General features: G+C 42.6%; 1 protein-coding gene across 1 annotated transcript in view; it reads left to right on the forward strand.

The window, feature by feature from the left end:
- The first annotated feature begins 4104 nt into the window (after window positions 1-4104).
- The window catches only part of NLRP14 (NLR family pyrin domain containing 14), a 62002-nt gene continuing 40117 nt past the window's right edge, over window positions 4105-25989 (forward strand). The window contains 14 exon segments of the mRNA XM_040631313.1: window positions 4105-4244; window positions 11341-11636; window positions 12400-12466; window positions 16074-16227; window positions 16229-16351; window positions 16353-16938; window positions 16941-17006; window positions 17009-17047; window positions 17050-17199; window positions 17202-17655; window positions 20672-20702; window positions 20704-20834; window positions 21009-21011; window positions 23203-23367. Of these exon segments, the coding sequence (XP_040487247.1) occupies window positions 4105-4244; window positions 11341-11636; window positions 12400-12466; window positions 16074-16227; window positions 16229-16351; window positions 16353-16938; window positions 16941-17006; window positions 17009-17047; window positions 17050-17199; window positions 17202-17655; window positions 20672-20702; window positions 20704-20834; window positions 21009-21011; window positions 23203-23367 (2405 nt within the window).

Here is a 25989-nt window from a genome sequence, read left to right on the forward strand (position 1 = left end):
TATTTGACAGAGACAACCAGTGAGAGAGGGAACACAAGCAGGGGGAGTGGGAGAGGAAGAAGCAGACTCCTACCGATGAAGCCTGATGTGGGGCTCGATCCCAGAACAACGGGATCACGCCCTGAGCCGAAGGCAGACGCTTAACGACTGCACCACCCAGGCGCCCCAATGTCCTCAAAATGCTTAAACTGGTTCCTGGCACATAGAAAGTGATATATGTTAACCATGTCTGCAGTTCAACATTTAGCAGAAGTAGGTGGTCCAGGGCCTACCCCTCTGGCCTCTACCAGGAAATGAACACCTGAATTTCTATGACTCCCAAGATCACATTTTGAAAATCATTGTGTGGGCCCCTCCCTGGCTTACATATTCAGAGTCTATATGGCACAGTGTTTAAAGGCTTGGGTTTTGCTGTCTAACAGAACTGACTTTAAAACCTGTCGTGTTACCCATCAGGTGATTTTGGGCAAGTTATTTAATCTTTCACCCCCAGTTTTCTCATCTGTAAGATGAAGATTTTAATGTGGTTAAACAGTTCTAGTTAAGATCCTGAATGCACACATGTTACAGAGAGCACAAGCAGGAGGGGCAGAGGGAGAGGGAGGGAGAATCTCAAGCAGACTCTGCCCTGAGCGCAGAGCCTGATGTGGGGCTTGAGGTGGGACTCTCGGTAAGGCTCGATCTCACAACCCTGAGATCATGACCTGAGCCAAACCAAGAGTCAGACGCTTAACCCACTGTACCACCCAGATGTCCCTATAGTCTCATTTTTAAGATGTGTTTTGAGACTAAACTATTGTGTATCCAAGGGTCTCAGAGGTGTGACTGGGTCTCCTGGATTTTGAGCTTTTTTGAACTTATTTTGAGAGGGAAGTGGAACCAGAGTTTTGTTTCAAACAACTGGAATCCTTAAGACCTTTCATCCCAGACACGTGTCTTCTCCATGTTAAGGTTGGCAAATACTGGGGGGGGGGGGGGGGGCGGTTTCAGGGCTTTTTCATATATAAGAAAGTGAATGGGTCTCCCGTTTCATAAGGTCATTCACAGAAAGAGCAGTAGCTCTCTACTAAAGTTAGATGTGCGTCATGGGGGAGATTTGTAATGAGCTCTTCTATTCCCTATTCTGATGTCTGCTTCTCCAAAACTAGAGAACTTAGACCTTAGGTCTGTGGATCCCTTAGGAGAGCTGTATAAATTTACTGGAGTTCTTTGACTCCCAGGAGGCCAAGAAGAAGCTAAAGCTGACTGCTGTACTGAGTCTGAGAGATTATAAGTAGACTAGAAAGCAAGAGGGTTTTATCCAGNNNNAGCAGGAAAATGGCAGGAGTCATACTTTTTACTCAACAGCCAACTGCAGTAAAGAAGAAGGCAAGGAAGCTTGCCTCTTTGTCTTCTCCTATCTATGGGACTGCTACCACTTAAAATAGTCATTAACTAGACGTGAGACTCAGTGAAATGACAAAACAAAACATACATACATACATATATGTGTGTATACTTTCAAAAGTAGAAATTTAAATTTAAAAATGTGTGAATTTGTATCTATCTACCTATATCTTCCTAATTCATCAATTTAGCAAGTGAATTGAAATGGTCATTTTTGAGACCCAAGAAGTAGCCTAGATAACTTAAAGAAATACCCCAAACCATAGAGGAAAAGAAAGAGATAGAAATCATAAGAAAAAAAGCTGATAGGCTTAAAGGGTAGATCTATGAGACCTAATATGCAGACACAGAAGTTCCAGAAGGAGAGAAAAAAAAGTGCATAGAAGTAAAAAAATAAATGAATAACAAAATAATAGAAAAATTTTCTGGGCTGAAAAAAATTTTAAAGGCTTGAGTCTGTAGATCTAAAGAACTCACTGTGTTTCAGTCTGGATTAATGAGTAAAGACTCACACTAGGCAAATACAGACGTCATTCCTACATGCTAAGAAAAAAAAAGAAAACTCATAAGCTTTCAGGCAGAAAGGGCAAGTGATCTAAAAAGAAAAATAACGTTAGACTTCTCATTTGTAACGTTGGAAGCTAGAAAACAGCAGCTATTGACTCTGCTAAAATAAAGGGGCTGCAACCCATCAGCCAAAATATACTCATCTGTCCTCATGAAATGAATATTTCAGGATTTGCAAGAATTCAGAGTCTGTATCATCCAGGCCTCTTCCATCTGAAGAAAGAGTTCAAGAAAGGACTCTAAACAAATAACAAACTAAAGACAAAGGTAAATCAGAGCAATTATGGGAAAGGGAACAGAGAAATCCATGATGTAAAATAAATAGTGAACCCAAAGTAACATAACGAATGTAATAGATTTTCAGTCCGTGTGCTGAAGGTGAATGGACTGAATTTTCTTATGTAAAGGCAGAGACAGACTGGGTCAAGCTAACAAAATCCAGACATATGCTGTTTACAAGAAAAACCCGTGAGGTTGGTCAATAAGCTGCCGAGCAAACAAAAAGCAGAAATTGCAGAAAACTAATTGAAAGTTCAGAATCAGGGATGGATTTTATACACTGAAAAAAGGCACAATTTATGAGGAAGAATAGTATCAAACCTGCTAAATACATAGGGCAAAAATTTATCAATCTGAGAACTTATTAAATACAGTTCTGTGGGAAAATTCAGTACATTTGTGTCAGAGTTACATCTAGGAGACAAAAGATGAGGTCCTACAGAAATTGCATAGTATAAAACTGTTGGTTTAAGAGTTGTATAGAAACTTATATCCCTGGAACAGAGAACATATTTTTGTGTCCATAGGAAATGAACAAAAATGAATTATGAGTTTTGCCGTCCTCACCCACATATGACGAATGTGCTCTTAATTGCCTTTATTATTTTCCCACCCTCTTAGTTTAGTTTCATTAAGAATAGTGTCTCTTCTTCCAGCTGCAAGGGCATGAAGAGACATCTTAAAATTTTTTTTCTAAGATGCCTTCTTGCTAGTACTTGTTAAATAAGTAGACCTGCATTTTCCACTATATTATGGAGGATTTTAAGACAAAGAAGGCCTGAAAAATTAAATTTTAGCAAAATAGGGAAACAACAAAACTGAATTTTCTTCAATGATAATGCAATAAAGGGCAAGCGATGCTCTTCCTTACGGAAGTTGCTTTGTATGGTAGGGCTAAACCAAAGGGGAAAAGAAACAAAAAAGATGGCACTAAGATGTATAATCATTAAGTGTTTATGTAAAATTAAATATGCCAGGTATACATCAATTAAATGAAAAGGGGGTAAAAGTCTAATTCACTTTATTAAGCACAGTTTGGGACCCTCAGCTTCTAAAACTGTTACTCTAACAGTCTCCTCTGTTTTTCATGGAATAAATATGTTCTATTTCATGATTTTATAAGCATGTTAGAAATGGTTTGGGAACCCAAACTTTTAACACTCATAGTTTCTCTTAAGATGTATGTACGTGTGAACCTCGGATGTTTTATTCCCCGCTAGAAAGGGCCTAGAAGCCTGCCAGGCCTGAAGCAGGTGCTCAGTAATTATATGGTTTACTGGATGGATTAGTAAAAGGATGCAGTTTATTGGGAGTCAGCCTGTCTGGGAAAGGTCCATCCGCAGCCAGGGTCCAGCTCCCAGACCCTCACTTTCACACGTGTTCTCGTTTATGGGGAAAGCAAGAAGGCTGTGCGCCCACAGGTGTCCTGAGCGGCCACAGGTGTGCTGAGCGCAGAGCGCTGAGTGCAGGGCGAGCTGAGAACCTGACGCCCCCCCCCCCAACCAATAGGAAGAGCGGCTGCCGCGCCGGCCGGGAGGGTCTCTTGGCGCGCGCCCTTGGCGCTTGTCTCTGCGCATTTGCTGGGCGCGCAGCCGACGAGGGAGCTTGGGCATGAAAGGCCAGAGAGTGAGTCCCCCATTTCGCCTCAAGCAACAGGTACTTGTTGAGGCGTTTCTTTCACTTTTTCCTTTCCTTCTTTGGCTCTTGGCTTTCAGCGCTGGGATTTAACTTTCGCCCCCGACGCCCTCTGCGACCCACGGTATGGGATGGCCCTCCTCTTCTCTGGGGGTGTTTTGCTTGCTCTAAAATAGGAGCTTAGGTCTCGTGAAGGTCTTCCGAGCGCCCACATTCTTATGGAAGGCAAGGAAGGGAATGGAGACCCTGACCGGAGATCCAGGAGGAGGAGCTGTCAGGCCTCTGGGTGGAGAACGCGGTGGACGTGCGGGGGCCGCCTTGACCCTGCAGGAGAGGCAGCTTTCCCAGCGCGAGGCCGCGGCCACGTGCGCACGTGGGTAAAGAGGCCACTTCGGGTGGGGACCCAGTGTGGCCTTTAAATTGCGTGCAGTACCTGCTTCTTAACTCTCCTGAGGGCAGGTGGGATGATTATCCTCACTTTCGCCAAACTTTGTAAATTCAGGCACGCCTCTCACCTCCCTGCGCGGGACCAGGCGTTTAGCCTTCAATGTGAGAATACTCTCTCCAGCTGGGCTCAGTGGTTTCTCCACGCTGAGCCCTCTCTCAGCCCCTCCTCCTACTGCAGACGAAACAAACAGCCAAAAACTTTATAGACCCTGTGTTCCACGCTACCAGTTTCTCTCTCCTAATGAGCAAAGTTCGAGAAAGAATTGCGCATGCTTGCTCCCTAGACTGGTCACTTCTACCCACAGGAGTGAGGCTTTAAATAACTGCCCCCAGTGTCCCTCAGCAGTGACCTAAAAATGCCCCGTTTACAGTGGTTGCCCGTGAGCTCCCACCCGCCAGATTCAAGTACCATCAACAGGCATTCATTTCTTCACCTTTTTGGGATTTGACAAATTGATACTGCCTTCCTTTTTATCTTAATTGTCCACTTATTTAAGGAATGTATTCTGATTAAGATTGTCACAAATTGATTAAACCCAAAACACCACCAAGGTTAGTATTTTGGTATATTTTGTCTGCTTTTACATAGAGGTTTTGTTTTAATTACTTAGTTTTAATTCTCATATTCTTACCATACGCTTTTAATCCTCCATGTGTTGCTTGTTGCTGCATGAAGAGGTCATTTTAATGACTAAAAAAAAAAAAAAAAAACGCGTGCCATATTTTTTAAAAAATTCTTTTATGTAGGCTCGCCACCCAGTCTGGAGCCAAACCCAAGGCTTGAACTCTCGACCCTGAGGTTGAGACCTGAGCTGAGATCTAGAGATGATCGCTTAACTGCCTGAGCCACCCAGATGCCCTAAATATGTGCTATATTTTTAATGCATCTGTTTCATTAATCAACGTTGAATTTTAACGACAATTATTTGCTATTTTAAAAAATACCTTTATGCAGAAAACTTTATTTCTATATTTGGGATTCTTGCCATTAGATAATTTCCCAGAGGGGGTTACTGATTGAAAAGTCAGCATGTTTTTAAAGTTCTTCATAGGTGGACACTCAGCTTTCCAAGAGTGTAGCTATTAACATTTATGCTAACAACATCTGCTCCATTCCATTCTCCTCGTCATATTGTATTGTGTTTTTTTTTACAGCTAAATATTTTTGCCATTTTGATAATTGTGAAGTGATATCCTCTGGTTTGTATTAGTTTCGATCTCTCCTTTGGTTCGAACATTTTCTGAAATACTTGTTAGCCATTTACCTCTTTCCCCCCTTTATGAATAGGCTATTAGCAATAATTTGCTATTAGTGCTTTTCTAATCTATTTGTATTAGGTCTTTCTGGTAATATGAACGTTTTTAAAGCCATATTTTAGTGTGAACTATAATGCATATAGAAGACAGCATTAAATGTGCAGCTTAGTGATTGCCACCCGATCATCCACATAAGCCAATACAGAGTCAAGGAAAAGAACGGTGCCAGTGCCCACGCACCCCAGGGCATCTCCCTGATCGTGAACCCCTCCCTCCCTGCAGAGGTGGTGTTTAATCAACTTTTATAGGTGGTTACCTCCTTACCCCCGGCCCATTTAAAAAGTATTGCGTTATCATCTGTACATGCATCCATAAACAGTATAGTTTAGCTTTCTTTTTTCCAGTTTTGATCTCCTTATAAAGTTTATTAAGTAATCTCTACACCCAACGTGGGGCTCAAACTCATGAGGTCAAGCTGCATGCCCTTTCCGCTGAGCCAGCCAGGTGCCCCTAATTCTGATCTTTTTACAAATGGAATTTAGGCTACATAATCTTTTTGGGTTTGGCTTCTTTCACTGATTATGCTTGTGAGATTCGTCGTAGCGGGTAGGTGCATATCCTATATGTTCATTGCTGTGCAGGATTCCATTGTGTGAATGTACCACAGTGGACTTACTGGTTCTACTCGCGGTGGGCTCGGGTCTTTTCCAGGACTTGCGAATTACAAACAATGCTGCCGTGGCTGTTCTTATATGTCTCTTAGTATTCGTGCACACGCATTTCTGTTGGGTGCATTCTGAGGACTGTAATCATTAGTCGGTAGGGGATGTGTACCTTTCTGGCACTATGAGCTTTAGGCTCATCTTGTATATTCCCAACCCCAGCCCGAGAATCTGCAATTTCTCCAAGAAGCCCTGATTCCTCTTACTGGAGAACAGTATTAGAACCAAGATCTGAGTCTGGGTACGTATCTACAATTTTAGTAGTTAATGTCAACAGTGCTGAAGTGGTTTTTCCTGATTTATACTCCAACTATTTTTGCCAAATTTCCTATAAATTTTTTTAAAAGATTTTATTTATTTATTTGACAGAGATAGAGACAGCCAGCGAGTGAGGGAACACAAGCAGGGGGAGTGGAAGAGGGAGAAGCAGGCTCCCAGTGGAGCAGGGAGCCCGATGCGGGGCTCGATCCCAGGACCCTGGGATCACGCCCTGAGCCGAAGGCAGACACTTAATGACTGAGCCACCCAGGTGCCCCAATCCTATAAAAATTTTTGCTGTTTTCTTTGATTTGTCATTTGTGTTTGAATTCTTTGAAAACAGCAAGAGGTTTTAATTTCAACATAGTTAACTATATCTCCTAATATCCATTCAGATTCTCGATCATTTCCCTTATGGTGCCCACGCTGGTGAGTCCCTCCTTTCCTAAGGTGTAATGAATATTCTCTGTTTTCCCCCCTCTGGTTTGAAGTATTAATGCCTTGTGGATTAACTCTGATATTTGTTCTGTGAGGGTCCTAATTAATTTTTTCTGAATGGTTTACCGGTTGTCCTAATAATTTGCACTGAAATGCTTCCCTTTTCAGTTACAGTATTTCTGTTACACCTAAAATCTTATCAGATTGTCTTTTCCTGAGTTACCTACTCTGTTGCTTTGTTTGTTATGGTTGCATCATAGAGAAGGATCGATGGAGTTACATATTCAGCAATAGAGTTTTAAGGCTTTGGAAGTGGTTTCGACCTGGGGCAGTTGGCTGCCCTGGGGACATCTGGCAATGTCTGAAGACGCTTTGTCACAACTTTGGGAGGCTGAAAGTTCTCATAGTATCTAGTGGGTAGAGGCCAGCAATACTGCTAAACACCATTTAGTGCACCTAAGTGTCCCTCAAATAAAGAATTATGTGGCTAACAATGTTAGTAGTCGTGAGGTTGAAAACTGCTATAGGAGATTCCATTAAAGCAACGAAGAAAGAAAATCAGGCCAGGGTGTATTAAAAGGGTGGGAATATCCTGCTTTCTAGATAAAATGTCACTTCCCCCAGGCCTTCTCATCTCTGCGCTTTCTAGAAAAAGAATCCCTCCTTCCTTTGTGCTCTAGAGTCCTACTAGAGCTCAGAAAATTGCCATTACATATTTAGAGGTCCTCATCTTCCCAAAGCCCAGTGTTCCGCTCAGGGTCCAGTATCACAGAACAGGTCACACAGATTGCATTTAACCCCGAGTTCCCTGTGCCTAGAAAAGCAAAGTGAAATTAAGAAGCAGTGGTACCTACTAGAAAGAGAGTAAGCTTTGTAGTTTGATCGGCTACTTGTCAAATCTGACCTGGGCAAGGTTCAGGACTATTTTTAAGACTAAAGAATATTTTCACGAAGAATCTATACACTGTAGACCCTCAACAAATGTGGTCATTATTAACGTGGGCTGAAGGATATTTTGAACAAATGGGCTTTAATTATAAGGGGCAAACATTTACATCAATAGATTGGCAGATTGAAATAAAACCCCTTGGACCATGGATTCCCATTTTAGTTCGGAACACGTTGGAACTTAGGAATGCCTTCACATAAGAGCAACACCAGACAGACAGCATCTGTTTTCCTCTTCCCAAAAATATAAACAAAGGAAGACAGAACAAAAAACAGTTCCTTCAAGAAGAGCATGAAACCTTCCGGAAGGAGGCCAGAGTACGTGGTACTTTCTGTCAGAACTGTAGACGTCATGTAGCAGTAGAAACCCAGTAGGATTCAGAACCATACAGATTTTGGCTCAGAGACACCCGGGATGGCAAGAGGAAAATGAAGAAAGTGTGGGATTATGAAAGCAAAGGGGAAAGAGAACATCAAGAAGGCATTGTTAAAACAGCAATTATTAACGTGGATGGCACCCTATTGATGAGGTTGTAGAATATACGTGACGTTCAGTGGGGTGGAGTCCGGAGCCGACGACCAAGAAAGAATTCTTAAGGGGTCTTTGGTGTAAAATTGGTGGTTTATTAAAGCGCGGGAACAGGGCCCGTGGGCAGAAAGAGCTGCAGCCCCGGGTTGTGAGGGGTGGCTCATTATATACCATGGGGTTGGGGGAGGTGAGGAAAAAGGGAGGCTGAGAAAATACTTTCATATGTTAAAGAAGATTCACAGGATACCGGAAGCCTTGCCATTGTCAAGTTAAGGTGGTTTTGCCCTCCAGCAAGGTATTAACATTAAGATGGTTGGGAACTTCTAGAGCCTGCAGATTATAAGGACATTTAATTGTATCTACATTCCCTTCTGGAAGCTAGGTTATTGATAGAAATGCTTCGATCTTGTAAACTGCTAAAGACATTTGTAAACTGAGGGAGACTTAAGTCTTGCAGGATTGTGGTATCCCTAGGTTAACTATTTCTTTGTCCTTTAGGGCAGCCAGGAGTGCCTGAGGAATGTCACATACATCCCATGGGGGAGGGGGGTTGCAGGGTGTCAGTTTCTGCTTTGTCCCCAGCTTGCCTTCTGTTCCCTCATCACTATAAGTTAGCTGTGTGCAGTAACTTCAATCTTTGCAGAGGTAGGGACTGTTCTTTTCCTGGTTATAGATACGAAAGTTGAATCCAAAAATAAATACCTATTGGGTTTACAACAGGGTGGTAATTGGTGTAAGTTACATCAGTGGAATTCTGGTTGCAAAAGTGAGATTGCAGTGGATTGTGGAAGAATAACAGGTTACGTATAGAAGACTCTGAAGAAGTTTGAGCATGAAGATGAAGTGGACGTGGAGTAAAGGGAACACTTATGTAAGACTAGATTGGGGCATGTTTATAGATCAATGAAAAAGACTGAGAGGTCAGGGAGAAGCCTTTCGGTCCTGAGAAATTTCGGTGTTCCTTTGAAGTTTCCTCAAATTTATTCCTTTTTGCTTCTTTTAAAAAAATTACTATGGAACCTGTTTGGTCACATCCTAATCTGGAATCTAGAATATTTCCGCAGTGCAGTTAAAAAAAAAAAGACAAGGTCCTAAAATAGCGGATAGCTCCCTAATTACTGTGGGATGAAGTCCCGATTTACTCTGTAATTTTGGATAATTCAGTTTCTGCTTAAGAAGTAAAATCCCCCTTCTGTACATTTTTGTTTCCCTCGTCCTTTTCCAGGCCCATTAGCAAGATAGGGGTAAGTGTTTTGGAGGACGGAAGGATCTCAGAGTTCTGTCTGTGCCACTTGCTAGCTCTGTCTCTCTAGTTGCTCAAGAGGAGTTGAGGCATTGAGGACACAGTTTAAGGGATGAACTGGAGGAGCCTGTGCTGAATAAGAAACTGAATACGGCACTTAAGTGGCTGATAAATAAGAGAAAAACAGGCCTCAGAAGAAGAGGATTTGATTGTATTTGAAGAACTGTCGCAGTGGGAGGGAGGGCACGGAAGCGCTCCGTTGCCTGGAGGGTGTTAGGAGAGAATGGGTTATAGGAGCCTGCGGTGAAGTGTGAGTAGTGCTTGCTGATAGTCTGGGGTGAGAGCGTCCGAATGCAGTGTTGGAGTGGAACATGGTCAGGGGACCAAGGTCAGTGCTGTGAGAGAAAGCTGTTTTGGGAGCTTTAGCTTGGAACACACCCAGAATATGTGCGGTGTTGGGGAGCGGGCGTGAAAGGAGCTCGGGAGCTGGGAACGCAAACCCTCACTGGCTGTGTATGGATTTGTGACCAGAGAGGACAGGACAAAAAGCGGTAGGTGGTGGCATATTCCAGTTGTTTGTGCTTCAAGAGTAATGCTGTGTTGGTGGGGCTGCAATAACGATGCTTTATGGGGGGAGGTTTATGTTGGGTGTTGGTCGGGGAGAGAAGGCGTGAGGAGAGTGGCCAGTACTTAGGAGCCTGGTTTGTGCCAGGTGATCGGTGAACTCGACCTCCTTTAATCCAAACTGCGGTTCTCGAAGGGTGATTCTGATCTGCTCGCTTCAGGAGAGTAAACTGAGGCTCAGAGGGTAGAATTGCGTTTATGTCTTACAGCTCATAAGTGGTGGGACTGGGAGTGACTTTGGGAAGGTGAAAGAAACCTAGAGTGGTCTGTATTAGAGGAATGTTTTTATGATAGCAAATGTAGTAAGGGGGCACTGAGTCCTGAGCCTAACACTGGGGCTTCAGTACGTGTTTGTGGAATTTATATTTTTATAAGCATTTCATTATTTTTTTAATGAACCTGTTCTTTATTTTTTTTTCTTAGTTTAACTTTAGCTCTTTTCCTTCTTTTCTTTTTTTCCTTTCTTTTGTTTTCTTTACTTTTATTTCCTTGCCTCGACCTTCCCCATCCGACCCTTCCCTGTCCGGCCCTTCCCTCCCCCTTTCCTTTCTTAACATATATGTATTATTTGATTCGGGGGTACAGGTCTGTGTTTCATCAGTCTTACACAACACCCAGCGCTCACCACAACACATACCCTCCAGTGTCCATCACCCAGCCACCCCACTCCCCACCCCATCCCCCTCCAGCAACCCTCAGTTTGTTTCCTGAGATTATGAGTCTCTTACGGTTTTTCTTTAAGGATTTATTTTTATTTTAGAGAGAGTGTGTGCAGGGGGAGGGGCAGAGGGAAAGGAGTAAAGAGTCTTAAGCCGACTCTGCGCGCTGAGCACGGAGCCGTGCACGGGGCTTTGCACGGGGCTGTGCACGGGGCTCGATTTCACGACCCTGAGATCCCCACCTGAGCAGAAACCAAGAGTCTGATGCTCAGCCAACTGCACCACCCAGGCGCCCCTATTCATATTACTCTGATGTTTCCCACTGAAGCCCGAATTTTGATCCGTGAGCAAACTGACAGATGGGTCGTCATCTTCCCTCTTTCCTGATTTTGGGCTGCTGTTGTATCTGGAAGAGCTAAACAAAGAGGAATTGAATAAGTTCAAATTACTTTTAAAGAATGAGACCGTGGAGCCCAGGGACTGCCAGATACCCTGGGCTGAGGTGAAGAAGGCCAGTCGAGAGGACCTGGCTTATTTGATGAAAAAATATTTTCCAGGGGACCAAGCCTGGGATGTGGCTCTCAAAGTCTGTGGTAAGATGAACCTGAAGGATCAGTGTGAGAGAGCAACAGCAGAGATCAACTGTGAGTGATGCTTGGACGGGTCTGGGGCTGGGGGAAGGATGTGCTTCCGAGGCCCATCGCTATGGTTCCATGAGAGGGACTTGGGGGTTAAACCGTTGGATCATTTGAGAAACCCTGAAGAGGCAGGAGGGTTTTGAGTACTATTACTCAGCCTGGCTCCTTATTTGGGGGTGATTCAACCATCTTGTACCAATTCGGGTGATTAAAGGAATTGAGTGGTAAGAATTGTCCCATCTAGTGTTCCTTTGCCTGAACTGCAAATGGCCAGAGGTTACATTAAATTTTAAATACCTTAAAATCGGATTTAAAATCTTTGCTAACATATGAGGAATGAGAAAAATATTAAGGGGCGTAAGCCAAGCTGATATTTCTCGTCATTCCTCAGTATGAAATACTATAGACATCAAAAACTTCTTGTGTACTTGACAAGGCTTTACAGCTACAAGTAGTATCCATTATTTCCTAGGAGCCTCACCATATTCCTGGGAGGTCAGTGTAGACAGGAAGCAGACTTAGACTACGGCACCTGCCTTAGGATTACAGAACGGAGGGCCTGGCAAGAGTCCCTGCTTCAGTGCTGTTGGACAACATGTCACTTCTCCCTTAGCTAAGCTGGTGGAGTCTGAGGCTCTGTTGGCTCCAGTTTTGTTAAGCCAGATGTCCTAGAATTGGGCCGCTGGGGACAATTCTAGCCCCTGTTCTAGCTATCACTAGAGTTCCCCTTGTCTTTGGTAATCTCACGATCCTGCTGGAACTTGTGCAGGGACAGCCCAGATGGTAGGACCAGAGGACGCCAGGACACAAGACAAACGAGATAATCAGGAGGCAATGCAGGGAGAGTAGATGTGTTTTGTTTTGTTTTCAGAGTTGGGAGGAGCCTGAGGGTTTGAAGTGTGATGGGGGTTTATGCCCCAGGGGACAGTTGTTGATGATTATTCAAAAAGAGTCAACCAAACTGGCTCTCTGGCCAAGGTCAGAATCAGGGCCATGTTAATTTCGGTGCCTCAGTGAGAGGAGTGTATGGAAATGCCCAGTCGGAAGTTCACAGTCTCATGCAGAAGGGTATATTCATGTCTTACTTTACAGATTAAAGAGTCCCTGAGTTCGGCAGGGGCTGTTGGGTTTATGACATCCACTCTCTTCCTTTAGAAATTATCCTGTAATTGAGTTCCAGGAGTGGTGACCAACTAGTCCATATAGAATGTAATTTCTAGAACCAGGTCTTCTTAGTCTTAGTTCAATACCATTTCCATTCCCCCTACGTTGTTTTCAATTCCATGTAGTTGAATTCTAGTTTGTATAAATGGAATTACAGTAGAAAGAAAACTGGACCAGGTGAGCAATTATTCTTAACCTAGCTATGCTGCTTTCTGATGGGCCACATTATTTCATTCAAGAAGTAATTGAGACCTACTTTATTCCAAGCACTAATAAATAAAAATTGCTTATTGTGTTAAATGATCTTGAAGATAACTTTCTGCTTTGACCTTAATTTCTGATTCAGTATAAGGAAGTTTGTTCTTGTGGTATTACTGGCCATAAATTTAGGAAATCAGGATTCCACCTCATAGAAGTTAATTGTTAGAAAATTTGGAAGATAGATAAAAGTATAATGAAGGAAGTAAAAATCATCCTCATAATCTGAATTTTCTTTTAAGTACTGCATTGTACAAGATATTATACCATAAAGAGTGTCTGCCTTGTAACACGTACCTTCTGGAGGCAATCTAAGCTTGAACTAGTGGGATAGGAATTATGTTAGATGTTCGTACTGAGTACCCTGGTAGAACAAAGAAAAGAATTATTTACTTTAAAAAAATATAGCTTGTGAGATATGCTGTGAAAAATATACCATGTTTTGAGAAATATGAAAGGAACTATTCTAGCATTGGGGTTCACAGAAGATTTCTCTGAAATAGTGACATTTAAGATCTAAAAAAGGAATTGGACTTTATAGGGTGAAACTGTTTTCATTCTGCTTGGACACTTGGGAATATTTTTAAAATTTTAATTCCAGTACAGTTAACACACAGTATTGCATTAGTTTCAGATGTACAATATAGTGATTCCACAATTCTGTACATTACTCAGTGCTCACCATGATAAGTGTCCTCTTAATCCCCTTCACCTCTTTCCCCCGTCCCCCCACCCACCTCCCCTCTGGTGACCATCAGTTCTCTATAGTTAAGAATCTGTTTCTTGGGGCGCCTGGGTGGCTCAGTCGTTAAGCGTCTGCCTTCGGCTCAGGGCGTGATCCCGGCGTTCTGGGATCGAGTCCCACGTCAGGCTCCTCCGCTGGGAGCCTGCTTCTTCCTCTCCCACTCCCCCTGCTTGTGTTCCCTCTCTCTCTGGCTGTCTCTATCTCTGTTAAATAAATAAATAAAATCTTAAAAAAAAAAAAAAAGAATCTGTTTCTTGGTTTTCTCCTTTTTTCCTTTGTCCATTTATTTTGTTTCTTAAATTCTACATATGAGTGAAATCATGTGGTATTTGTCTTTCTCTGACTTATTTCACTTAGCATTATAGTCTCTAGATCCATCCATGTTGTTGCAGATGGCAAGATGTCATTTTTTATGGCTGAGTAATATTCCATTGTAGAGATACACCACTTATTTACCCATTCATCTATTAATAAACATTTGGGTTGCTTCCATGTCTGACAATTGTAAGTAATGCTGCAATAAAATAAGGGTGCTTATATCTTTTTGAATTAGTGTTTTCATATTCTTTGGGTAAATACCCAGTAGTGGAATTACTGGATCACATGGTAATTCTGTTTTTAATTTTTGGAGGAACCTGCATACGAGGAACCTCTACTGTTCTCCACAGTGGCTGCACCACCAACAGTGCACGAGGGTTTCTTTTTCTCCACATCCTCACCAGCACTTGTTGTTTCTTGTGGTGTTAATTTTAGCCATTCTGACAGGTGTGAGGTGATAACTCAGTATAGTTTTGATTCGCATTTCCCTGATGATGAGTGATGTTGAGCATCTTGTGTCTGTTGGCATCTGTATGTCTTCTTTGGAGAAATGTCTGTTCATATCTTCCCATTTTTTTTTTTAAAGATTTTATTTATTCGACAGAGATAGAGACAGCCAGCGAGAGAGGGAACACAAGCAGGGGGAGTGGGAGAGGAAGAAGCAGGCTCATAGCAGAGGAGCCTGATGTGGGGCTCAATCCCAGAACGCTGGGATCACGCCCTGAGCCGAAGGCAGACGCTTAACCACTGTGCCACCCATGCGCCCCCAATATCTTCCCATTTTTAACTGAAATATTCGTTTTTTTGATGTTGAGTTGTAGAAGTTCTTTTTTTTCTTCTTCTTTTTTTTAATGTTAAGTAATCTCTATACCCAACATGGGGCTTGAATTTACAACCGAGAGTCAGTCACATGCTCCGCCGACTGAGCCAGCCAGGAGCCCCAACTTGTAGAAGTTCTTTATATAGTTTGGGTACTAACCCTTTATCAGATATATCCTTTGCAAATATCTTCTCTCATTCAGTAGGTTGTGTTTTAGTTTTGTCGATTTGTTTCCTTTGCTGTGCAAAAGATTTTTATTTTCATGTGGTCCCAGTAGTTTATTTTTACTTTTGTTTTCCTTGCCTGAGGAAACATCTAGAGAAGGGAATACTTTGCTTTTTTTTTTTTTTTTAATATTCTTCAGGCTATGCTTCAATGTTCATTTCTATTAATGTTTTACTATAAACAGGATTACTTTAATCTGTGGATTCAGATATATCTTCAGGTCCTCCCTGGCTGTCGCGTTAATTCTGTTCTTTTCGCGTGGGGCTGATCAGTCTCATCTCCATATAGTCCTCTTTTTTTTCTCTTTAGAGGAAAAGTACAAAGAAAATCTACTTCTTTTTTTTGTTTTATTTAAATTCAAGTTAGTTAACATACAGTGTATTATTAGTTTCGGGGGGAGAAATTAGTGATTCATCAGTTGCGTAGAACACCCAGTGCTCATTACATCAGGTGCCCTCCTTAATGCCCATCACCCAGTCACCCCTTCGCCCGCACCCACCTCCCCTCTAGGAACGCTCAGTTTGTTTCCTAGAGGCCAGCATCTCTTACGGTTTGTATCCCTCTCAATTTTCATCTTTTTATTTTTCTTTCCCTCCCCCTACGTTCATCTGTTTTGTTTTTTAAATTTCACGTATGAGTGAAATCATGTGGTATTTGTCTTAAGAGAATGTATTTCTAGAGTGAATCTAATTTTTACTTTCCACCCCAGATTCATGCTTTTGCATGATCAGTTTTGTTTTTTCACAATTTCTTATGCAGCTTTTAAATCTACAGGAACCTTTTTTTGTTTTACTTATATTCTTATCTAAACAAGCTGCGCTTTTTTTGAGCCAAGTCCAGTGTTCTTAACACTGCAATTCATAGAATTTGCTTTGATATGTTTATCTCCGTGTTTTTTCCTGCTACATTCTGACTTAGGTGATGGAACAGAATACATAATCCAAATAAAGGAAAAATATTGTATCATGTGGGATAAGAAGTGTGTGTTTGGAGAACCTGAAGATTTCCATCCTGGAGTTGCTTAGGAAGATGGAGAACTGTGGGAGCATCTGTTCAACGTGAATGTTAAAAACTGGCGAGCAGCCACAGACGGTCGTGCTGCAGGGGGCTGCTGGAGTTGGGAAAACAACCTTGGTGAGAAAAGCAATAGTAGATTGGGCCTCGGGCAATCTCTATCAGCAGAGGTTTAGCTGTGCTCTTTTATTTCAATGCAAGAGAAATCGACCAGTTGAGAGAAGGAATCTTTGTTCAAATGATATCAAAGGACTGGCCCAGCACGGAAGGCCCTATTGAAAGGATAATGTCCCAGCTGAGTAGTCTCCTTTTTCTTACTGATAGTTTCGATGAACTGAGCTTTGCCTTTGAGGAACCTGAGTTTGTGCTATGCAGCGACTGGACCCCGCTACACCCAGTGCCCTTCCTTATGAGTAGGCTGCTGAGGATAGTGATGCTCCCTGCGTCATCTTTATTGGTGACAACCAGACTCACAGCTTTTAAGAAACTATAGCCTTTATTGAAGAACCGGCGTTCTGTAGAGCTGCTGGGTATGTCCAAGGGTGCAAGAAAGGAGTATATTTACCAGTTTTTTGAAGACAAGAAGAGGGCCTTGCAGGTATTCAGTTCACTAAGAAGCAGTGAGATGCTTTTCAGCATGTGCAAAGTCCCCCTGGTGTCCTGGGCCATCTGCACCTGTCTGGAGCAGCAGATGGAGATGGGTGCTGATGTCTCATTAACCTGCAAAACAGCCACAGCTGTGTTCACCTGCTCTTTCTCTAGCCTCTCCCACCAGTAGATCCCAGTCTACCCAACCAAACCCAATTGAGGAGCCTGCGCCGCTTGGCTGCCAGAAGACTATGACATCTGTGTTCTACAGGGAAGATCTCAGAAGCATGGGTTAACTAAAGCGGATGTGTCGATTTTCCTGGACATGAATTTTCTTCAGAAGGACATGGAGTATGAAAATTGCTATGTGTTCACCCACCTGCATGTTCAGGAGTTTCTTGCAGCTATGTTCTATGTGTTGAAAGACAGGTGGGGGACCAGGGACCGTTCCTTCAGTCTTTGGAAGATTTCAAGCTGCTGCTTGAGAGCAGCAGTGGTAAAGATCCCCATGCGATGCAGATGAAATGCTTTTTGTTTGGTCTTTTGAATGAAGATCTAGTAAAACCACTGGAGACCACTTTTAAGTGTAAAATGTCACTGGACATAAAAGGGAAGATCCTTCAGTGGCTGGAGATACTGGGGAACAGCGAACATTTCCCAGCATAGCTAGAATTTCTGGAGTTGTTTCTCTAGCTGTATGAGACTCAAGATGAAGCATTTATAAGCCAGGCAATGACATGTTTCCAAAAGGTCATCATCGATGTTTGTGGGAAAGTCCATTTGCTTGTGTCTTCATTCTGCCTTAAGCACTGCCTATGTTTATGGACCATTAAACTGTCTGTAACTGTGTTATTTGAGAAGATGTTAAACTCAAGCCCCCCATCTGAACTTTGGTAAGTGGGGAAGTGCCCCCGTCGGGGTGTGAGGGAAGTAAATTTCATCAGAGGGAGGGGAGGGGAATTGTTTAGCTGAGGTCCCAGAGCCGGGTTTACCCTTCAGAGTTGTCCCACCTTGAGGCAAGGAGGCCAAACACTAAAATCCCGCACTGACCAGTTACAGCTACTGGTGGGGAAAGGACAAAAATTTGCCTATCTTGGCCTGAGGGCAATATCGAGAAAGGGGTGTGGCTGAGAGCAGTCACCTGGTAACACTCAACAACTAGAACTAATCTCTAGTCCTCCGGGAGGGATGTGGCCTAGTGCAAAGTTGGATCCATGATGGTAGATAGATTTAACTTTAAAAAGAATGCACTCCAGAAGGACTAGAGACCGGAAATTTCTTGCTGAAGCTAGTTGACACAGGGCATCTGTCTGGGCCATGTTCCTCTGTAAGCTACCGGCCTAGCTTACCTTCCCCATTGCCTGGACACAGGTCAGCCTTTGCTTTGTAGTCCACGAAAGGTCTCAGCCCTTTAACACCTAACAGGAGTGTCTGGTTTGGGTAAGAAATAGTAGGAGCTGAATGAGTATTTTGAAAGAATAAATGAATCTTTAGTGTTTGGTGCCTATTTTACTCTCTTCCGTGAGTTGCCTTTTCTGACTCGATCCATCTATGTCTAGGGGAAGAACTGAACTATGGGATTTGCTCTAGATTTAACTGAAATTGAGGGTTTACTGTGTGGTTTCTAGTTGTATAATACATGGGATATTTAACCAGTTATCCAACTTGATGTTGGTCAAAGCGTATCTCTATTTTTGATATTAGAAAACTGCGATTCAGAGAAGTTCACCTAGAAAGTAAGTGTACCATCATTGATGCCAGCACACATCAGATAATAGCTAGCATCTGCTTGACGCATGCCCGACAGTCTTCTGAGTCCCAGTTCCCCTCATCTCTCAACAATCCCAGGAAGATGCTGTTATTTTCATTTTACTAGCAAAAACCCTGAGGTACCAAGAAGATACAAACTTGACTGAGGTCACACATCTGATTAAGTCCTTGGTTTTCCAGCTCGACCCATGCTGCCTCATTGCCATTACATACAGTTGCAAAACCATGTCTCTTACAAGGACCTACATTTTTATTTCTCTTCTGCTGTGGGAATAGGAATTGTAGGCTGAGATGCTGTGACCTTTACTGTCCTTGGGGTGTTGTAAATAATCTCCTTTAGTCTGTTTCCTTCATTCTGACTTAGTAGTTCGGTTTAGAGCTCTGATTGAACCCAGGGCATTAGAATGTATTTTATGTCCGATAATATTAGGAAGGCATTCTGGCCTTTATATTGCTAGTCCTCATGCTGCCTTCCCCTCACCTGTGTTCTAGTGTTATCTAATATTAGAGTTGGCATTGTTGCTGAAGCAAGTCTGAGAGCCCAGTATTTTAAGAGGCACACTATAGGTGGGTGTCTTCTATGACGTAACGTAAATTTAACATCTCTGTCCACCATTATATCCTGTGGCATTTCTACATAGTAAGCACTTAAGTGTTTGATTTATTGCCTAGTTTTGTCAAATTTAAGGCCTCAGGTGATGTAGAGACAACACTCTGCAATGTTATTCAATCCAAGGTAAGAAAGGTCTGGGGGAATCAATATTTATTGAGTAGTGAAGGAGATAAGGATATGCCACCCCAAAATATGCCACTTTTCCATAAGAAGTAAGAACTCAGCTGTCTTAAATCTCCTCCCTGGAAGCATTTTCTCTACTTTCTTCTTGGAGACAGAAGTAGGCCCTGAGCCCAGGCCGACTCTGTCACAAACTGTCCTGTCTCCTCTGTTCTCTTTAGGGTCCATTTATCTCTCCAACAAGTCATTTGTTTTTCCATAAGTGCCTTTTCTCCCCCTGCCTTTTTCCTGCTAAATTAGCTATATTAACCCCAAATTCTACCTACCCCTTTAAGTTACTCACTGAATTTCACCCACATGTATCCACAATGCACATGCTAATCCAACTTGTATGCTTCTCTCTTGTCCTTTGTCCCATTTACAGGGCCCCAGCTAGAAGCTTAGGAGGGCACGAGGAAAATACTTTTCCTCTCCTACAGCAGCTGTTTGGATAAGGCAACATGCTAGACTTTTATATATCTTAATATGAATAAGGGCAGCTACCCATTGTAAGGACTTACAATGGAAAACATTTGCCAAGCCTTTTCTATAGATTGTCTTATTGAATATTCACAGTAATCGTAAGAAATAGATACTGTTATCTTGTTTAATGAAGATAATATGTCAGCTGAGGCTCACCTAAGTTAGTAGCGCCGCCGGCATCACCCGTGTTAGTGAAATGGGAGAGCTGGGACGCAGGACTGGCGTTCTAGAGCTTATGCTTATAATCATAAGGCTGGTCTGTTTTATTCCTTATTAACCTTTGTTTATCATGAGCTTGTTGAAAGTATGCCTGATAAATTATACAACATTTACGAATTCAGAGTGCTTTTGTGTCTGCACTAAACTTGACTATTAGAGCCTCACAATCCTGTGAAGGGAGATGGAATTCCCATTTCATAGATGAAGAAAGCTCAGAGTTCCTAGAACTGAAGTGACTTACCTAAAGTCAGGTAGCTAGTAGACTGGAGAACTGGAGCTCATAGCCCATGGTTCTTAATCTCCGCCCATGTGCCTGGATCTCTACCCACTATGCCTATCCTTACTCTTTGTGGTCTTACATTATTTTTCTTCTTGATACTGGCTCTTTGGATATTTGAAGACCTCTGTTGTCCTTCCTAAGTCTCGTGCTCCAAAATGAAGTCTCTCCGGCGTAATTTTGTGTGTTGAAGGGGTGAGGGCGTTACTGGGCAAACAAAGCCTCCCAGAGTGCCCAGACTTTTGGGTGCACTGCACCCGCGCCAGGCCTGCCCTGATGCTCTCGCCATTTCCAGAATAACTTACTTCCACCTGATACCATCTTCTGAGACTCCCCGGGCTGAAACAGATACATCGGTCTTGTCTTTTTCTCGATTATTTAGGGAAAGGGATGGTGGTCACATTACTCACTGCTGGCAAAGATGTCTGTTCTGTGCTTCATACAAATGAGCGCTTGAGAGAACAGGACCTGTGTGGTAGCAGCCTCGATGAATTAGCCGTGAAGACTTTTTATCAAGACCTGAGACACCCAAACTGTAAACTACAAAAACTGTTATAAGTTTGTCATGGTAAAATTTCGTGAAATTATTTCAACGTTCTTTGTCCCACCTCCCACTACTACTTATTAGGGAGATCCAATGACAAACGGATACTTCAAATCCACTGTGTAAAATACTCTAAGAACACCCACAGTAGAAACCTCTGGGGATGTGGGGGCATGACTAGCTTGTTCTGGGAAAGATTGCATGCAGTGTAGCAGCTGCTGGCGTGTGGTTTTTGAGGCTTGATAAAGAATTTTCTAGGTGAAGAACAACAAAGAGGTAAGGCATTCTAGGCAGCTCAACAGAGCACTTTCAAAGGTAAGTTCTGGAGCATGCTATTTTCAAAATTTTTCTGTTGAGTAATTTACATTTAATAAAACGCAGAGCTATGTCTAGTTAAGTTTTGGCAATTGCATATACCTGTGTAACCAGTCAAGATAGAAAACATCACCTCTGGAAGTTTCCTTCTTCCCTCTTCTATTCAGTTTTCTTACCCTATCCAGTCTCAGCAGCAACCACTTCTAACCTTTTATCACTACAGATGAGCTTGTTCTGTTCCTGTAAATAACTGAGATCGTTCCACGTGGTTAGCATGTATTTGTCGTGTCAGTACTCTTTCGTGCAACAAAATATTCTTAAAGATTTACCCGTGCGGGTGGTTGCATGTTTTGATAGTTCATTGCTGATGAGGAGGCCATCATATGCTGGACTGCAACTCCTTCCTTCTCTTTTGAATAGACCCCCAGGCCGTTTCCAGTTTTTGGCTCTTATAAATAAGGCTGCTAGGACTATTCTTGGACACATTTTGTGTGTGATACAGGTTTTCGGCTCTCGGGCTAATACTTCAGAATGGAATTGCTAGTTCACAGATGGGTGTTAACTTGTTAGGAAATTGCCGACTGGTTCTTTAGAGTGGTGGTACCATTTTTTAGGCTTACCAGCAACATAGGAAAGTCCCCACTGCTCCTCATCCTTGCCAGCATTTGCTGTTTCGGTCTTTATTATCTCTTAATTTGATTCTACAGACCCTATCACTTACTTACTTTGGCTGGTTTACGCATCTTTCTCCTTGTCTCCTGGCTGTGCTAGGAGCTGGAACTGACCCTGGTAGTCCTGTATTCGGGCCCATCACTGCTCAAGGCCTCATCGGTGCTCAGTAATATGTGCTGAGTGCTGAACAAATGATTAGCACTGGAGATTGATGCTCTTTGGGTGGGGTGGGGAGGAGACGGGCTTCCCCCTAAGTATTTCTCTTGGAATCTCCATGTGTTTAGTGAGATTGACCTTAGCTTTCAAGTAACCAGACTTGGCCTGGTTTTGATTAAGGGGTTCCTGGAAATGCTCTTCCTTCACCCGCAGACATCTCCCCTACATTTCACTTTCACTGAATGTCATCAGTCTAAAGCCCTAACAAGAGCTACTGCCTTCTTTTGGGCTAAATGGCTTCCTCTTCTACAATGCGAGGGCTCCTTGGGGGAGGACACCATGAAGGTGGCACGTAGTCTTTCCCACCGTAGAGTAGCCTACCTTCTTCAAGTCCTTTTTCCTTAACACATGCAATTGTACTTTCGGTGTATATTTAGTGAGTGCATTAGGCACTTTTCCCAGATGATGATGGCTAGGGCTGTAAACAGGTAGAAGCTTTGTTTTCTTTTGCCTGGCCGGAAGGACGGTGAGGGTGAAGGGTAGGTGGTGGGCAAAAGGGAGGAGAGGTGATGTTACAAAGGGATGTTTTGAACAGTTAGCACTGTGAACATGTTGGGCATTGGGGGCTAGCAGAGCCATCTAGGGAAGAATCTGGTATAGCTAACAGTGCCTGAGTAGCAGATAACAACTAGGAAGAAAGATGGGCATATTTAATGTCCTCCCGTATTTAGCTTCAGGCGATCTCCGCACATCTAAGTCCATGAGAGGACAGCATATTTTGCAGTAATAGGTTTCTCTAATGATGCCCATCAAACACTTGCTATCAACTGTGAGCTCACCCTGGGTTATTTAAAGGGTTAAATATTGTGAATTAATGCTGTAATTGAAGTATTTGGAATATCCCCCATTATTTGAGGTAGTCCTTACTGGAATTGAGTTCAAAAACTCTCCTGCTTTTCCTGATGTTATTACCTTCTTTCCTTCAAAGTCAAAAAAAGTTGAGAGTATCCGTTGTCAGGATGTAATGGACATCTAAGTTGTAACCCAACTGTTTCACTAAGCAACGTCCTCAAACTGGTTTATAACCACCTGTGAAATACGAGAAACTCCAAGTAAGATAAGAAATGACGGGAATATTTAGATATCTAAGAGTTGTATTTGAAAAGCAAGGGAACGCTGTATCCAGGATAGAGATAATTTTGTAATTCTTCCTGCATATTTTTCCTCTGAAGGATGAAATTTCTTTCTTTCCCCGGCGGTTGTCAGGATATTGCTAGTTCTTTGACTCACAGCCAGAATCTGATGCATCTTGACCTGAAAGGGAGTGATATTGGGGACAATGGAGTAGAGTCATGCAAAGCCTTGAAACACCTAGAGTGTAAACTACAGAATCTGAGGTAAGTCATGAGTTATTTTTGTTACAATTGAGACTTTTGTCTGTCCAAATACACTCTTACAGCCTTGACTTGCTGTTCATAGGGCCAGCTTCAATCTATTTTCATGATATGGAATAGCAGGAATCAGATTCAGGGTGATTTCCTCCTGATAGGACTTTTAACTGCTCCCATTCCCCCCCACTGAAGACCCCCCCCCTTATCATACAGTTCCATGTCTCCATTTCCTAAATTAAAAAAAAACAACCAGAATTTATAAGGATTTAAAATTTTTCATATTTAAGTGCAGCCTTATGTATATTCGTTGTATCTTCGAATGCTTACAGGAAAAAATGCACTAATGGTAACTGGGGACAGTGCTCAGCAGGCTCAGTTTTACTTTTTTTTTTTTTTAAGGTTTTTGTTGTTGTTGTTGTTGTTGTTGTTGTTTTTAATTCATGAAAGATAGGGAGGGAAGCAGAGGAGAAGCAAGCTCCTCATGGAGCAGGGACCCCATGCGGGACTCCATCCCAGGACCCTGGGATCACGACCCAAGCTGAAGGCAGACACCTAACTGACTGAGCCACTCAGGTGCCTACTTCTTCTTTTTTTTTTTTTTTTAATAAAGAGGAGTTTTACTTGTTTTGATAGTGAATCACCCTCACCTTATAATTGCAACTCAGTGACCCATACAGAAAGGTGAGGAGAAAGAGCACAGCGGCTGTCAGCTGTCATGGTGCTTGTGTGCTCCCACACACTGTGGATCCTAGTGGTGGGTCTGATTTTTTTTTTTGCCCCTGAAAGTGAGAGGGTTGGCAGTCCTACTTTGTCGCCACATTATGTGACTGATTTCAAGGGAGATCTCATTTTCCAGTGAAAGGTTTTTAATTCTGTTTCTTACAAAATAAAACCAAAAGCAAAACAAAAAAATCCTTGTAGTAAATTTACCTTAGAAATTTTTATAATCCCTGGATTCACTTGGAGGTGGGGCAAGACAGAACCCTGATGCGTGAAAGGCCAGGATAGGTCTGTATTTGTCAGAAGCAAATTATAAACTATACATAGAAAGCATAAGTAAAATCTGGACCAAGCCCTTTTTGACAGTAGGCAGGTGAACTGTATTACCACTGGACATTCTTGAAGTCTCACGAGGTTTTATAGGATGAGATTCACTTAGAGCATGTCTGGAAAGTTGCTGGATGCTTTCTGAACATGGGTTGAGTTCAGTTGTTGGCAGAGACCAGATTGGGGTATTGGTTTTACTGTCAAGTAGTCTTAGGACATTGTGAGGATTTTTCCAGTAACCTGCAGACTCTAGTCTGGAACCCAGGTGAGAAGTAGGTCATTGGTTCTTGCTACTAGCATGTTAGTAGCAAAAAGCTGTTAAATGGAGGGAAAGAGGTTTTCTTAAAGTGGGAGCCATGGGTCCAAGACAAAATGCCTTGGCACTTGACAGAGCAGTAGGACTTGCTAAGATCTTTTTCATCAGTTGACATTTGAACAATATTTTTCACTGATAGACCCAGTTACTAGGCTTTCAAATAGGAAACTGTCTGGGTCAATTAGTAGGGCTCCTTGTACCAGTAAATAAAATGTTTTAGCAGCAAAAGTCATCAGAGCTTTGTAATCATTGAACATGGCATTATGTAGGACTGGATGTTCTCCCATTGTGGCTGACCCCCGGAAGTAATCGGTGGTCTTACAGACCTCCTGTTAACACTCTGGAAGAAGGTTCGGATTTGTGCATGCTTTAGCCCTCATGACAGCTGTGGGCAGTCGACTGGCCACGGTAGTCTGGTTTGTGCACAGATCGCGCTGAGCTTAACACTGTAGAATCGCATTTTGATATTGTACTTTCCCACTGATTCTAGGTGATGTGAGCAGTGAGTATTGATAAATTAGGAGGTCTTTGCCAGGCTGCCTCACAAAATATCCCCAATTAGCATAGGAACTTTGAAAATTTAAAGTATTTAAGAAAACTTTAAATTGCTGAGAGACTCCTATTGTCCCTTGTACGTGAGCATACTAGAAAGGTACATTCAATCGCTGGTTTTCATGTGAATATTTCACTGTAATATTTACTGAATGTTCCCCTCCAGTAGAGGAGAAAGATCTGTTCTCCTTGTCCTGATAACTTTTCCGCATGTGGGCCTGATCATAGGGTAGCTTTTAAAGTATGTTGAGCAAATAAGGGGAAAAACAAAAATCTTGGGCATACTAGTAACACCTCATTGTGCCCAGAATCGTTTTTTTGAAGTTTTTTTATTTATTAATTTGAGAGAGTGAGACCGTGTAAGGGGGCCGCGTCAGAGGGAGAGGGAGAAGTAGGCTCCCCGCTGAGCAGGGACATGGGGCTCAGTCCCAGGACCCTGGGATCATGACCTGAGCAGAAGGCAGATGCTTAACTGACAGCCACCCAGGCGCCCCTGCCCAGAATCCTTTCTTATTTTGCCTAGGCTCTGCAACTGGGGGTTACAAAAGCAAGGTGAGGGAGCAATTGTTGATTACACCAAATAGCCAAAATGCAAAACACACCCTACATCTTCAAAGATTTTTGAATTAGAGGACTAATATTCTAGAAGGGTAGCTCGTAAAATAGTTGCCAGGACAAACTCATTAGTTGATCAGGATAAGAGGAAGGTGCCT

The sequence above is a fragment of the Ursus maritimus genome, unplaced genomic scaffold (assembly GCF_017311325.1).
Source record: "Ursus maritimus isolate PB19 unplaced genomic scaffold, ASM1731132v1 scaffold_16, whole genome shotgun sequence".
NCBI lineage: Eukaryota > Metazoa > Chordata > Mammalia > Carnivora > Ursidae > Ursus > Ursus maritimus.